The 15,938-nt window shown below is 40.6% G+C and overlaps 1 protein-coding gene across 1 annotated transcript; it reads right to left on the reverse strand.

Moving 5' to 3' along the window:
- Nucleotides 1-333: 333 nt before the first annotated feature.
- Nucleotides 334-12,569, reverse strand: errfi1a (ERBB receptor feedback inhibitor 1a). Its single transcript, XM_046875425.1, has 4 exons — nucleotides 12,395-12,569; nucleotides 4,195-4,402; nucleotides 3,945-4,024; nucleotides 334-3,863 (listed from the first exon to the last, which is right to left on the reverse strand). The coding sequence occupies exons 2-4, from the start codon at nucleotides 4,344-4,346 to the stop codon at nucleotides 2,725-2,727; spliced, it is 1,371 nt and encodes a 456-aa protein (XP_046731381.1). The 5' UTR covers nucleotides 4,347-4,402; nucleotides 12,395-12,569; the 3' UTR covers nucleotides 334-2,724.
- Between the last annotated feature and the right edge of the window lie 3,369 nt (nucleotides 12,570-15,938).

The following is a 15,938-nucleotide window of genomic DNA, read 5'->3' on the forward strand; positions in this document are numbered from 1 at the left end:
GCTGCGTGTGTGTGTGTGTGTGTGTGTGTGTGTAAGAGATTGATACTTTTGGCAAAAGTTGTCCCGTAACGCTGATGTGTCCTTACCATCTCTATCTGAAATCAGACCCTAATCAGTATTGCAGAAAGCAAAAAAGAAAAAAACCTGATTTGAGCTCAGCAGTTGGGCGACGCCGTAATTCACCTTCCTCCTGCCTGGAACAAGGCCAGTAGTAATGAGGCAGAGCACGAGGGCGTGGGCGATAAAACAGGCAAAACAGCAATATCTCTGTGTTCCGGCCATCTTTCACAGAGCGAGATACAAGAGGACACGCAGAGTCAAGACCAAACACGGTTCATAAATAAGTGTTTATTTTCTTCTTTTTTTTTTTTCCCTTCAGGATCTATACTGCACACAGCACTATTCAGTGTAGCTAAGAGGACTGTGTTAAATACTTCGAGACATTACAATATACTGCTCTCTCTCAGTGCATTTTTTCGCTCGTTCCACACGACAGTAGAGAAACATCAATCATTTCTTCTTGATCTCGCCTTCATTTCTTTCGGATAAGACACAGGAAACAAGTCAAAGATTAAATAGTACAATGTAAACATTTTTTGTGATAAATGAATTTTGTAAAAAAAAAAAAAGAGCATCAACAACAACGACCAATAAGAAAAAAATAAAAAAAAATAAACGACGGACAATACAAAAAAAAAACGATATAAAAAAGTGGCATCAGTTACATAATGTTCCCGATTTCTGCGTAGATGATTGACCTCTTAGCTCACTTTTTTTGTTGTTTTTTTTTTTAAATCATTATTTTCAAGGTAACTATGATGCACCTGCTACATTTACTGAGTAATCACAATGGTGTATAACCATTATATAACAATATATAACAATAAAACATCTCATTTACCCGCTGCCAGCAGCCAAAGTCTCCGAGGCTCACGCCACACCCACAGAAATCATGTCTGATAGGTATGCATGTACAAGGAACAGGAAAGTCTGTTTTGTTTCGAGTCGGGGCCGATTGTATTAGACGTGTACGGAGCTGAGCGTATACGGGTTTAAATACAGCTTTTGGACAAGTTTTCTTTCACAACAGATGAGTGTCTTTGTGAGTGGTCATGACTGTGTAATCAAAAATTTGAAGCTAATGGTATTCTTGAGGAAACGGCTTCAGATGAACAGTAAAGCGATTCGCTCGAACTAATGAGTACAGTAATGCGTTATCGATGTGAGATAATGAGATATTAATAAAGAGAATGATTTTTTATTTCCCATTATGGGAGGTAGGATTGGGCTATTCACAACTCTTACAGCTTGTTCACAGATTTTCAAAGACGATGGCTAGAAAGCAAGTTTAAAAAACAGGAATTTATTCGTGTATATGTTTTTTTTTTTGCGACACGCAAATATGCAGGGGTTGGGCCTTTCAACAGAATCTCAACTCGTTTCGTGGAAATTCGAGAGGCCGATTTCAAAAGGATTGCAGGTTTTTGTATTTTGGCTTCTTTTTTATTTGATTCATTTTGTAATGAGCAACACATCAAAACATTTATTTTGATTGCCCCAAAAATTAAAACCAGAGGTAGTATTTAAAACAGGAATGCTAAAGAGGAGCTCCTGCGTACACAGGCCAGGTTTGTACGTCATCAACCAAAAAACCAGGTTTATAAGGGACCATCAGCTCTAATAGTGTTTGCATACTCTATGAAGAATACTTACAGCGACTGCATTTAATCAGCGCCGTTTAGCTTGTGTTATGCCTGTTTTCAGACCAAAAAAATATATATTGTGGGTGCATTTCCTGAATTTGAAGCACTGAATAAAAAATCACAAATATCGTCCATGCATGACGATGAACACAAATGCTACATTTAAGCGGTTCCTATGTAACATGCACATTGCAGTTTTTACAATCAAAGGTATGCCTCAAAAATGGGCCATTTGTATGCATTTTTTCTTTCTCACACACACACACACACACACACACACACACACACACACACACACACACACATACATACACATACATACACATATACATACACAGTTTCCATACAAGATCTAAGAGCACTAATGATCCAGGAGTCTAAACAGCATACATTTCCAACTTCATGCCTATTTATTCACAATGGAACAGTCAGGTTTCATATGGAATATCCTTCAATCCAGCCACAAAAATAACTTGGCCTTGGCTTACTTCATATTTCAAATGTTCAACACAAACTGAACAGATCCTCTACTGACTCAGCATCCCTCCAGAGTTTGACCTGCGAGGCTCTGAGGCTCGCCGCTGGCCACAGAAGCAGCAATCTACAAAAACAATACCTGACTACTAGCAACATAGTCTGTTAAAGAAAAAAAAAGAAAGAAAATAAACACTGAATAAAATGAGGTACCAGACCAGCTCATACCCATCGACTGCACCATAATCTGCATTTTAAACACTTTAAACAATGAACAATGAGCTAATAAATGTATAAAGAATAATCGTTCTGGGATGTTATTGAGTGACCGGTGCCTTCGGAGCAGCACCGCCATTTTGCCTCAGTTTTGGTGAACAGCAACAATGCGACAAAAAACGTCTGTAACTGCAGGTTGTATGGAACTTACCCTAGTTTTCAGGGTATAACTATAACAATTATAACAACTGCTCAGGAACAGAAGCAGAGTCATCTTGGTGCTCACAAAATGAGGCATTGTCCATGTCCTATAACCTATATTTCCTTCACCTTATACAAGCTCCGAGTGTGTTTTCTTCTTGCTGTCACATGACCAGTCCAAACTGGAGCCTGATGCCTCAGTCTTTCGATTCACAGCACTGTCCACAAAGTATTTCTCGTGCTTGTCCAGATACGTGGGCCGCTGCGGGAGCAGGAAGTAGTGCGTAGTGCTGGCCTTCCTGCCGTTTTCCATGATGGGTAAAATGCACGGGGATCCTTCGCTGTTCTGCCTCCGCAGTCCTCGACTCACGTATTTGGGGTCTGGGGCAAAGCTCTGGGTTGGAGGCATGACCCCGTTGTGGTAAATAGGAAGGCTCTTAGGGCTTGTGCCGCTGGACAGAGGTTCTCTAGGGGGTACTTTGGGAGGTCGGTCATCATCGCTACATGTCCCAGCAGTGACCTCTGCTGACCAGCGACGGTAATCACCGGTTTTGATAGGCCGTGGGGGAATGGGTACCCTAGGAGGGACTTCGGGTTTGTCCAGGTCTTGCGTGTTCCGGTGATGGCAAGACGGGCGAAGGGTGGAGGGTTTGCTGTAGGAGCCTGCAGGGCCTGAATGGGAACGCCGGAGCTTGCGCTGACGCATACACGTTGCTTTATGCTGATGCTGAGAGTGTTCGTGTTGATCCGGTTCCCTTTGCTGTGGAAGAAGGCTTTCCTGGGACTCGTGTTCGTGCTTTTTCTTTGGCTGCTGCTGTTGTTGTTGTTGTTTTTGTTGTTGCTTTTTCTGTTGGGGTACTGGCCCTTCAAAATAGGCATAATTGATTTGTCCGCACTCTCTAAAGCTTCGTCGACTTTGCATACCATACCGGAAGTGGGAAGGTTTTGGACACGTTTCGGACACCAAACAACGACTGTCGTCTCCATTAAAGAACTCAACCTCATTGTCCACAGTCTGGTCAGGAGATAAGTCCACAGAGCGAGGGATTGGGGGAAGAGGCTTTGCTGCTCGGCTAGGCGTCTGAGGAGGGGAGATACGGTCAGATACAGAGAGACGTTGCAAGCCAGGGACCACCTGGTCATCTTCATTGGGGCTGGGGGTGTGTGAAACAAATGGAGAGGGGATGCAAAGGTGAGTGGGTCGGGACTTTTTGGTAGTCAACGGTTGGGCACCGGGACTCAGCAGCGTATAGGAATGGACTCTGTGTTCTGTACAAGGAAGAAAGAAGACAGTGAGTTAGGACACAGAAAACATAATATTATATGTTTTAATACCTGAATTTTACTTACTGTCTCCTGTTAAGTAAGATGGCACCTGTTGCCTTGATTGGACATTGCAATTTACAGAGGACTCAACACTGAAGTAGAAGCTGCACAAAGGTGAAAAAAACGAAAAAACTTTTCACTTTTTTTGCACAGTTGTTTCAAACAACAATTTTTTTTTCAGAGGTTATCAGAGAAAGTACAGATCCAAACAAACCTAATACAACTTCAAGGTTTACCTTACAATAACATGTTGACGGCCAATTGTAACACTCACTTGTCAAGATTATTGTCGCATTTCCAGGAGGGCTTGGCTCTGGACATGCTATGGCATTGACTGCTATGCAGGAAGAGGCTTTGCGGGGGTAAACAAATCTCCTGGACAGTCAAGCCTGCAATGGACATGCTCCAGCTGCAATCGAGTCGCATTCAAGCCAGGAAACACTCACTGAAGCCGTGAGCCACCAAGCTGCTGTGTCATGTACCTTAAACACAGCCATGGAGAGAAGAAAAATAAATTTTTAGAGGAATCTCCAGCAGGCCACCGAAGAGAATTCAACATTTATTCAGAAATAAAACTACAGTTTGAAAGGACCAGGTGATGTATCCTTTTCATTTCCTGTTATTTGAGATCTGTACTGTATTCTAAGAAATTCTTAGAATAAAACCTTTTAAACTTTACACACCTAAAGCCAGAAGTGTAGCTTGATCTTTTAGGTTTTATGGAAGATTGCTCAACCCGGGGCATCACTGTCTGTCTTTTTTTGCAGTAACGCGGCTTTTCTGACACTAATTGAAGTTGAGTTGCCTTGTGCAGTGGACCTTCTCAAGGTCTTTCAGAAAAGAAAGATTAAGCAATGTTCCCCAGCATCACCAGCTGTGATATGACAAACGCTCGCTTTTACAGGGCTTGTGTAGCCAAACAATAAAATAATTTTAAGAAATCATCTGAACGATCGCTCTCATAGCTGTCACGTGTACGAGTCTCTAAGAATCAGTGTTTTTTTTTTCCTGTGAATTTTAGCACAGCTTCGTTATCAACAATGTTTACACTGCACTACTCCGAATCAAACCTAATGCTAATATTATTCTTTAAGCCAGTGCTGCGCGATTCCAGGTTCCAAGGGCTGCCCGTGATAAGTGTTTAGACTGAAAACTTTCCATTTGGCACAGCAGGTTACAACTTGAGAGTATTTATTTATAAAAAGAAATAACAGGTTTGCCAAATGATTTACTGTCTAGCCAATGTAAACCCTGTCAGGAGATAAAAATTCAAAACAGTGTAGCATGAAAACCTGAACAAAGACCTGGACAGAGACCTGGAAATAAATTCTTAGATTCTGACAATCCATATAAGGTTTTTTTTTTAAACAAATACATGCGAATAAATTGCATAAGCCTTTCTGTTTCTAAAGACATCTGTGCTCATGCTCTTTAATACTGTATGTTTACCTAAAAGATTTCCAGGAATGCTTTGAGGCTATTAACTGAGTAACCTTATCTAATACAGCTTTCGAGCTTTCTTTAAAACTTCATCACGCTCTTTAATGCAATCCATGAATCCATGAACTTTTTCTTACAGTGCTGCTTCAAATCAGATCTAAACTACAGGTTCACATAAACAAACAATTGTATTCAAATGTGTAATGATCTAATCAGTCACTGGGGCTCTGGTTATTCTATGGCTACAAACAAAAGTGCTTAATAAATTATAAATTTAATTTTGATACGGTGCTGTGCTCATGGTTTCTGTAAAGGAATATTCACTCAGTCTCCAGCATCGGTCTAGTTTCTGACATGGGAAATTAGGATCACTAGCTGTGAGTTTTTTTAATACAGAATATGTTTATAGCTGCTGTAAAGTAAGCGAGAGCAGGAGTTAACCTGATCTGTAGACGTCCCAGAACCTCAAACGGATAAAAAGCATGATGTTCTTTAATAGGAAATTGTTAACAGATAATTAAAGTATAAGAGGAATAAAAACACATTACGAAGCATAATAAAAAGTGTAGTGTAGTGTGTAGTGTAGTATAGAGTATTGTGGTGTGGTGTAGTGTAGTGTAGTGTAGTATTGTGTAGTGTAGTGTAGTGTAGCGTGTTATACAGCAATGGAGTGTAGTGTAGTGTAGTGTGTAGTGTAGTATAGAGTATTGTGGTGTGGTGTAGTGTAGTGTAGTGTGTATTGTGTTATGGTGTAGTGTAGTGTAGTGTAGTGTGTATTGTGTTATGGTGTAGTGTAGTGTAGAATGTTTTAGTCAAGTCAAGTTTATTTCTATAGCGCTTTTACCATAGACATTGTCTCAAAGCAGCTTTACAGAATTTAAGGTGAAAGTGTAGTGTAGTGTAGTGTGGTTTAGTGTAGTGTAGTGTAGAGTAGTGTAGTGTAGTTTGTAGTGTGGTGTAGTGTAGTGTAGATTATTGTAGTGTAGTGTGAAAAAGAGTAGTGTAGTGTAGTATAGAGTAGTGTGTAGTGTGGTATAGTGTAGTCATGAGTATTGAAGTGTAGTGTGGAATAGTAGTGTGGTGTGTAGTGTAGTGTTGTGTAGTGTAGTGTAGCTTTTAAGGTGTTGTTTAGTGTGGTGTGGTGTGTATTAGAGTAGTCTAGTGTTGTGTTTAGTCTTGCACATGGACACTTTAATGACAATACCATCACACTGAGTCTTTAATCTGTACTTCTCTCATACATATCCATCCATCCCTTCTGTTAATTCATGTATATACATATATACTTTTTTGCTAGCGCTAGTGTGTGTGTGTGTGTGTGTGTGTGTGTGTGTGTGTGTGTGTGTATATATATATATATATATATATATATATATATATATATATATATATATATATATATATATATATATATGTATATTTATCTTTTTTTTTATTTATACTTAAAGTCAGGTTATATTTAAATTTACTTTTATACTTATTTGATTTATTTTGATGTTACTTTACTCTTTATTTTGTATCTTTATATTGTGTTTCTTTCATGTTTACAAGTTGGACAGTCGTAAAAAGCATTTCACAATATGTCGTATTCTGAATGAATGTGTACATTACAAATACAGTTTTAATTTAGTGTAGTGTAGTTTGGTGTGTTGTAGTGTGGTATCGAGTTTTGTAGTGTGTTGTAGTGTGGTACTGTATAGTGGGGTATAGTGTGTTGTAGTGTGGTGTAATGTGGTGTAGTGTGGTGTAGTGTGTTGTAGTGTGGTATAGGGTGTTATATTGTGGTGTATAGTGTTGTACTGTTATAGTGTGTTATAGTGTGGTGTAGTGTGGTACTGTATAGTGTGGTGTAGTGTGGTATATTGTGTTGTAGTGTGTTGTAGTGTGGTATAGTGTGTGTAGTGTAGTACAGTGTGTTATAGTGTGGTGTAGTGTTTTGTACTGTTCTAGTGTGTTCTAGTGTGGTATAGTGTGTTGTAGCGGGTGTAGTGTGTTGTACTGTTATAGTGTGGTGTAGTGTGTTGTAGTGGGGTACTGTATAGTGTGTTGTAGTGTGGTGTAGTGTGGTGTGGTGTGTTGTAGCGGGTGTAGTATGTTGTAGTGTGGTATAGTGTGTTGTAGTGTGGTGTAGTGTGGTGTATTGTGTTGTACTGTTATAGTGTGTTATAGTGTGGTGTAGTGTGGTACTGTATAGTGTGGTGTAGTGTGGTATATTGTGTTGTAGTGTGTTGTAGTGTGGTATAGTATGTTGTAGTGTGGTATAGTGTGTTGTAGCGGTGTAGTGTGGTGTATTGTGTTGTACTGTTATAGTGCGTTATAGTGTGGTGTAGTGTGGTACTGTATAGTGTGGTGTAGTGTGGTATATTGTGTTATAGTGTGGTATATTGTGTTGCAGTGTGGTGTAGTGTTGTGTATTGTGTTGTAGTGTGGTATTTTGTGTTGCAGTGTGGTATAGTGTGTTGTAGTGCGGTATAGTGTGGTGTAGTGTGTTGTAGTGTGGTGTAGTGTGGTATATTGTGTTGTAGTGTGGTGTGGTGTAGTGTGGTGTAGTGTGTTGTAGTGTGGTATAGTGTGTTGTAGCGGGTGTAGTGTGGTGTATTGTGTTGTACTGTTATAGTGTGTTATAGTGTGGTGTAGTGTGGTACTGTATAGTGTGGTGTAGTGTGGTATATTGTGTTGTAGTGTGTTGTAGTGTGGTATAGTATGTTGTAGTGTGGTATAGTGTGTTGTAGCGGGTGTAGTGTGGTGTATTGTGTTGTACTGTTATAGTGCGTTATAGTGTGGTGTAGTGTGGTACTGTATAGTGTGGTGTAGTGTGGTATATTGTGTTATAGTGTGGTATATTGTGTTGCAGTGTGGTGTAGTGTTGTATATTGTGTTGTAGTGTGGTATTTTGTGTTGCAGTGTGGTATAGTGTGTTGTAGTGCGGTATAGTGTGGTGTAGTGTGTTGTAGTGTGGTGTAGTGTGGTATATTGTGTTGTAGTGTGGTGTGGTGTAGTGTAGTGTGGTATAGTGTGTTGGAGTGTGGTATAGTTTGGTTTATTGTGGTATAGTGTAGTGTAGTGTGGTATAGTGTAGTGTGGTGTAGTGTGGTATAGTGTGGTATACTGAGGTATACTGCGGTATAGTGTGGTATAGTGTGGTGTAGTGTGGTATAGTGTGGTGTAGTGTGGTGTAGTGCGGTGTAGTGTGGTGTATTGTGGTATAGTGTTGTATAGTGTAGTGTTGTGTGGTCTAGTGCGGTATAGTGTGGTGTAGTGTGGTGTAGTGTGGTATAGTGTGGGGTATTGTGGTGTAGTGTGGTATAGTGTGGTATAGTGTGGTATATAGTGTGGTGTAGTGTGGTATAGTGTGGTGTAGTGTGGTGTAGTGTGGTATAGTGTGGTATATAGTGTGGTATAGTGTGGTATAGTGTGTTGTAGTGTGGTATATTGTGTTTTAGTGTGGTATAGTGTGGTGTAGTGCAGTGTAGTGTGGTGTACTGTGGTATAGTGTGGTGTAGTGTGGTGTAGTGCGGTATAGTGTGGTGTAGTGTGGTATAGTGTGGTGTATTGTGGTGTAGTGTGGTACTGTATAGTGTGGTGTAGTGTGGTATAGTGTTATAGTGTGTTGTAGTGTGGTATAGTGTGGTGTAGTGCGGTGTAGTGTGGTGTAGTGTAATGTCGTATATTGTGTTGTAGTGTGGTATATTGTGTTGTAGTGTGATATAGTGTGATATATTGTGTTGTAGTGTGATATATTGTGTTGTAGTGGTATAGTGTGGTGTATTGTGGTGTAGTGTAGTGTAGTGTAGTGTGGTGTAGTGTGGTATATTGTGTTGCAGTGTGGTGTATTGTGTTGTAGTGTGGTATAGTGTGGTGTAGTGTGTTGTAGTGTGGTGTAGTGTGGTATATTGTGTTGTAGTGTGGTGTAGTGTGTTGTAGTGGTATAGTGTGTTGGAGTGTGGTATAGTTTGGTTTATTGTGGTATAGTGTAGTGTAGTGTGTAGTGTAGTGTGGTGTAGTGTGGTATAGTGTGGTATAGTGTGGTGTAGTGTGGTATAGTGTGTGTAGTGTGGTGTAGTGTAGTGTGTATAGTGTGGTGTATTGTGGTATAGTGTTGTATAGTGTAGTGTTGTGTGGTCTAGTGCGGTATAGTGTGGTGTAGTGTGGTGTAGTGTGGTGTAGTGTAGTGTGGTGTAGTGTGGTATATTGTGTTGTAGTGTGATATAGTGTGATATATTGTGTTGAAGTGTGATATATTGTGTTGTAGTGGTATAGTGTGTTGTAGTGTGGTATATTGTGTTGTAGTGTGGTATATTGTGTTTTAGTGTGGTATATTGTGTTGTGGTGCGATATATTGTGTTGTTATATGGTATATTGTGTTGTAGTGTGATATATTGTGTTGTAGTGTGGTATATTGTGTTTTAGTGTGGTATATTGTGTTGTGGTGCGATATATTGTGTTGTTATGTGGTATATTGTGTTGTAGTGTGATATATTTTGTTGTAGTCTGATGTATTGTGTTGTAGTGTGGTGTAGTGTGTTGTAGTGTTGTATATTGTTTTGTAGTGTGATATATTGTGTTGTAGTGTGATAAATTGTGTTGTAGTGTGGTATATTGTGTTGCAGTGTGGTGTATTCTGCTGTAGTGTGGTGTATTCTGCTGTATTGTGGTGTGTTGGAGAACATGTGCCTATAAATCTAACCATCGCACTGGCACTGGTTTAAACCTTCTCCAAAAGACAACAAAACTGTAATGTATAAAAAAAAGTACTCCCAGCGTCCTGCATGCCTGTAACTGTGTACACAATCGGCCCTCGCAGTGAAACCTGATCCGTGATAATGAACCCCACGGGGCGAACGCTTCCTCTCGCAACAGGTGCGAGGCGTACCAGGCCGGCCGTGGTCAATACGGACATTTCTCTGCTGTATTTATGGGTAGCGGAAGCCAGCGCTGTGGTCATTTTCTGGTATTACCAGACAACAAGGTTACACAGGAAACACACAGAACCAGTCGCAAGGCTTTGTGGTGCAAACTTGCTAAATATATATAAATACATATGTCTCAATGTCAAATCTCTGGCTACGTGTGAGGAACCAGTAGACCTGTAACCATTTTCTACATAAATAAACGTAAGAATAATCTCCACGTCACTGTGATAAACATCACTCTTATAAATTAAAGTCGTTATCAGTGTTTTTATTTGTGTTTATAATCATCTCATTGCTACTGTTTGTGCTGACTACAAACACACGGCTCGCTTTCAGCTTTTTCTTTGTTTCACCGAAAATAATATGTGACCAAAATCAGTGTCGCATAAACACAAACACACATCATGTACTTTAAGAAATGCACGTTAGACAAACTTTAGTATATCGAAATCTTTTAGGACAATAACGAAAAAAAAAATCATATGATATATTAAATCTAAATAAAAACTATAATAATAATGAAAAATTATAATAATAACAGTTATTACACTTTTTTTATTTTATTATACGACAGTAAATTTGTCGATACATACGATACGTGCTATCGCAGAATTGTATCTCGCGATAAGGATAATCGTATCGTCCCATTTACCCACCCAGCCCTTATATATTAATAATAATAATAATAATAATAATAATAATAATAATAATAATATTATTATTATAACCTTTTTTTTGTCTTGATGAAAAAAGAGACGCATCCCACACGCACACACACACACACACACACACACACACACACACACTTTCACTCTACTAATTTAACCGCGGTTTCCGAGCAACTGGACCCGCTCTACTTGAGCGGCAAGGCGACGACGAGCGCGTGTGAGCGCGCGCATGCGTCTTGGGGTCTGGCCAACCGGGGAAAAAAAAAGCTACCTTAAACGGCCAAGTGACTCATCCGGATAAGTGCGCTCCTGTCAACGCGGGCGCGCGACAGGGCTGTCGCGTGTGCGTGCGTGTACGGGCGCGCGCTCCCGCGATGCGCCGTAGTGCGCAAGAAAATACATCTGTAAGAAGTACGGAGCAAGTGAATGTTTGGGCAGTAGTTTTATACTACTCTGGGGGCCTGGGGTGGGCGGGGCCTGAGTGCAGGGAATACGGGATGGAAGTAAAGGCATTCTCCAGCGGGCACTGGGGGGGACGGGTTTCCATGATAAGTGTGCGTGCGGAACGCAGCAGAAATGTCGACCAGTGCACACAGTCACATCTATCATATTGTACAGCTTGTACACAAACAAACAAACAAACAAACAAACAATGAATAAATAAATTAATCAATCAATTAATTTATTAATTGATTTATTTGTTTGTCTATAAGCACTACTTATAAATTAGGGTATTAAATACAGATGATGGATCTATCTATCTATCTATCTATCTATCTATCTATCTATCTATCTATCTATCCATCTATTTATCTATCTATCTATCTATCCATCTATTTATCTATATATCTATCTATCTATCTATCTATCTATCTATCTATCTATCTATCTATCTATCTATCACACACACACACACACACACACACACACACACACACACACAGTGGCTTAGCAAACAATAAAGTATTGCATTTTTATTCTTTGATCTTTAAACTAAAAAAGAATAATCACTTTATTATCTGAGACTAATATACTGATTAATAAACTGAGCTTCTATCTATCTATCTATCTATCTATCTATCTATCTATCTATCTATCTATCTATCTATCTATCTATCTAGACAATATATAATATCTTGCATCTGTATGACATACTGCAGCCTTATTGTTAAATGAAAAAAAAGTCTATTTTGACGCACACGCGCGCAAACACGCGCGCACACACAGCCTATTTATTATCTGTATCCTGCAAGAGTGTGTGTTTGAGTTTGTCATGCCATTCTTACACCAGACATGGACAAACACACGAGTCTTTATAAGGTGCACAGTCAGCCAATGTGATAAACACAGTGCCATCTTCACCACACACACACACACACACACACACACACAGAGGAAGAAAAAGCAGGAATGAGAGAGTGGAGAAATGATCACAGATGCGCTTGAAACTCACCTTCAGCTCCTAATCCACAGTTACATGGTACACTGAGTTAATGCATGCTGCTCGTAAAGATCCTGTTTAACGCGCGCTTGTGTGTGTGTGTGTGTGTGTGTGTGTGTGTTAGCGCGGGTACGCCAGCTATAAGCGCAGGCATTCACAGTCCTGTTGCGACACTTACACAAGGACTCAATACAACGCTTCCTCTGTGCGCTGCTCTTTTTAATCGCTATTAGCGCGAGGACATGCGGGACTCCTCCTACTGGTGCCTCTTAAAGCGACAGAACTTCCTGGAAAACCTCATGCACCACATCCAATTATTACCCAGAATGTGTGCTTCACTTTTACACCCAAACACTATAGCAAGTGGTAGTTCAGTGTTTAAGGTTCTGGGGCGCTGATTGGAAGGTCAGGGGTTTGAACCCCTGGTATAGTTGCTATTCTTGGGCCCTTGAGCAAGGCCCTTAACCCTATGCATTTGGACCTCAGCTTTCATCAACATTCCTATATGGATGTCTGGGACACCAGAGTTTTCCACTCCTAACTGTTAGCACAAAGTAATTTCTATTGGTTTTTACCTTCGCATGAAATGTACCCTTTACTTTACTACTTCTGTGCACAAAACCAGCTCCATGAACATGTGTTTTACATGAGTTGGAAGTATGTAGAAGATCCTGCATGGCCTGCCGTAGGGTTCTGATCTCAACCCTATTGCACACCATTTGGGATGAATTATTCAGGCTGACTGCACTCCAGATCTTCTCGCCTCAACCTACATGAATATTACTAACACCCCTGTGGCTGAATGCAATCTCACAAACCTCCATAAAATCTAGTGGAGCATCATCTCAGAAGATTGAAGCTTATTATAGGAGGGAATGGAGACCAAATGTGGAAGGGGATGATCAAAAAGAAACACATACCAATTTTATAGTAAGGTGTCCGCAAATTTTTGTTGGACATCCAAGATCTTTTCTAATAACCCTCATTCTTCTGGGTAGGCTTTCCACCAAAAGATTTCTTGTGGGACTCATAAGTTCTCTAAGAGCATCAGTGAGCTCAGGGAGCGGAATCCAGATGTCGAGGAGGCAACAACTCCAGTTCCAGTTCATACTGTTGTGAAAAAAAATCAGAAGAGTTCTAAGATGGTGGGAGCAGTGGTAGAACATGGAGGGAAGCAGGGTGCAATGCGGGGTGAGATAAGTGCTGTGAGGTGGAGGGATGATGGTCTGTTTGATGGTCCGTTCTGATGCGTGCAGCTCCATGAAGCCAGTGGAGGAAACGTATCAGTTACAGTTCACTCCAAAAATGTTTACAGTGTGTGTGTGTCATGAGGCTGTGTGAAGATCTTGCTAACCTCAAACATCTTCAAATCAATTCATGTGTATTTCTAGAGAACTTTTAACAATGGATAATGTCTCCAAGCAGCTTTACAGAGATGCAGCAGCTATAAAAGAATGTAGAAGTTTGGTGTCTATACGTTTATTCTTTTTAATTATACATTTATTCCTAATGAGCGAGTCAGTGGCGACTGTGGTGAAGGAAAAACTCCATGAGACTTCATGAGGAAGAAACCTTGAGAGGAAACGCAAAGAGAAACTTCATCCTCAACACCGAAAATCCGTTCACGACAGTTCCATCACTGTTCATACTGTAATTCTTCTGTTTTTCAAAAGACCTACCTGAAAAAAAAAAAAAAGATACGCATCTTATCTTACAGAACAATGTTCCTGATGACGTTTGAAGGCCAACCAGAACGATGTTCCAGCTGGAAGTGGATTTCAAAGAAAAAAAAAATAGAATAAAAGCAAACATGTGACTTGTTTGAAGCCGGCCGGGAAAGGAAGAGACCGGACAGGGAGAGTGGGAGGCAGACATGAGAGATGGCTCCAGGTCTGATAAGCGAATTTACTCAACACACACACACACACACACACACACACACACACACACACACACACACTATCAGCAGCGTGTTTGTTGTACACTACCCATATCATCTGGTAGGTTTTTCGTCAGACGCACGTAGCTTGTGTAACCTGAGTGAGGCGCTTTTTTCGGGTAAAGAGGTGAATCTTTTGGCAGCGTGGGGTTTAAAACAAGGCTTCATAACAACAAGATTAGCGAGCTGATAACGGGACAACCCGGCCCAAACATCCTGACTTCTGATCGCTCGATGCACACAATTAAACAGGCGTGAAGCGTTTCATTTCTTTTGCTCCGATTCGTGTCAAATGAAGGGTTTATCAATTGTTTATCTTTAAGTTTCCTGGAAACTGGTTGCACGAGACTGGACGATGGGAGGGCTGAACAAGCGCATAGGCACACTGTCCCACAAAAAAAAAAAAAAAGAAAAGAAAAGAAAAGAAAAAAGCAGCATAAGGGCTTAAGCAAACACAGACCTATGAAAGAGGAAAGACAGCAGGAACAAAATGTACTTGAGCCACACTGTTACAGATCCCCGCGCATGGCCTTGGCCCCTACAGCCGAACAGGCTTATCAGGAGATATTTGGCCGGGGACGAGGAGGGCTTTTCGGCTAATCCCCTTTTATAATTTCGGTTGCATTTTTCACATTCCCTCAAGCCAGTCATTGCCAGCAGGAGAATGGATAGAGCCTGTCGCTCTTTGGCTGTATGTCTGCAAAGCAGGACCGTGAACCGGTGCGAAAGTCTGTGCACTCGCTCGGCTTGGAGTGTAAAATACACAGTAAAGTATAATACTGTGCGTTTTTGTTATTTTATTTATTTTCTTGCATGCATGTACTGTATGCACATCTTGCGAGGAAGGCATTTTCCAGTTTCATGCTTGCAATAATTCCTTCCAACAATCGTTTTTTATTTTTTTAATTTATTTTCTTCCTGTATTACTTTGTACCCAGGTTTAAAAAAAAGAAAAAAAAACAGAAAAGTCTGATGTGAGCACAGATTGCCCCGTGTTCAAAGAAACCCAGCAGTGAACTTTCCTCTCCTGCTAGAACCCTCCTCGTTCTTTCTCGCCAAGCTCCCGCCTCACACACACACACACACACACACACACACACACACACACACACACACTCCATGGGTGATGTGATGTCACCACACACACACAGATTGAGAAGGAAGTGCCTTATAAAGTCAGGCAGCAGCAGGAGCAGGAGCAGGAGCAGGAGCAGCTCACATGGCACTGAGTGAAAGCAGGGATTTGGACTATAACCTGCCTTCCAGCATCAAACCAAAACATGAACCGCACACATATAGTGTTTGATTACATCCTATTGAGCGGGTTGTTGAACCTTACCACCTGCTCATGGTTTGCGTTTACACAAGTTATATTATTGCTGCCGTTTTTTAAAGATTTATACAATTTGGATAAAATCTTTCCAGAATCTATCCAGAGTTTTTCTGTTTCTCCTTCCCCTGTACACGTTTCTCCCCATGTACCTAAAAGGACTTTAACATCCATGAACTCATTTCACCAAACACCGAATGTGTGACACCTTGACACGACAGGAAGGGCGTGTCCATGCTCAGGGGAAGGACTTGAATCACCATCTAAAGGTTACCAGGTCATGAAAC

This window comes from Silurus meridionalis, chromosome 19, assembly GCF_014805685.1.
Source record: "Silurus meridionalis isolate SWU-2019-XX chromosome 19, ASM1480568v1, whole genome shotgun sequence".
NCBI classification, from domain to species: Eukaryota; Metazoa; Chordata; class Actinopteri; order Siluriformes; family Siluridae; genus Silurus; species Silurus meridionalis.

Bases quoted from the DNA above. Each gene is read 5' to 3' on its own strand.
- errfi1a (XM_046875425.1), bottom strand. From the start codon at position 4,346: ATGCGACTCGATTGCAGCTGGAGCATGTCCATTGCAGGCTTGACTGTC. The intron at 4,025-4,194 runs GTGAGTGTTACA...ACCTTTGTGCAG, and splicing joins TGCGACAATAATCTTGACAA to CTTCTACTTCAGTGTTGAGT. The intron at 3,864-3,944 runs GTAAGTAAAATT...TTCCTTGTACAG, and splicing joins ATCTTACTTAACAGGAGACA to AACACAGAGTCCATTCCTAT.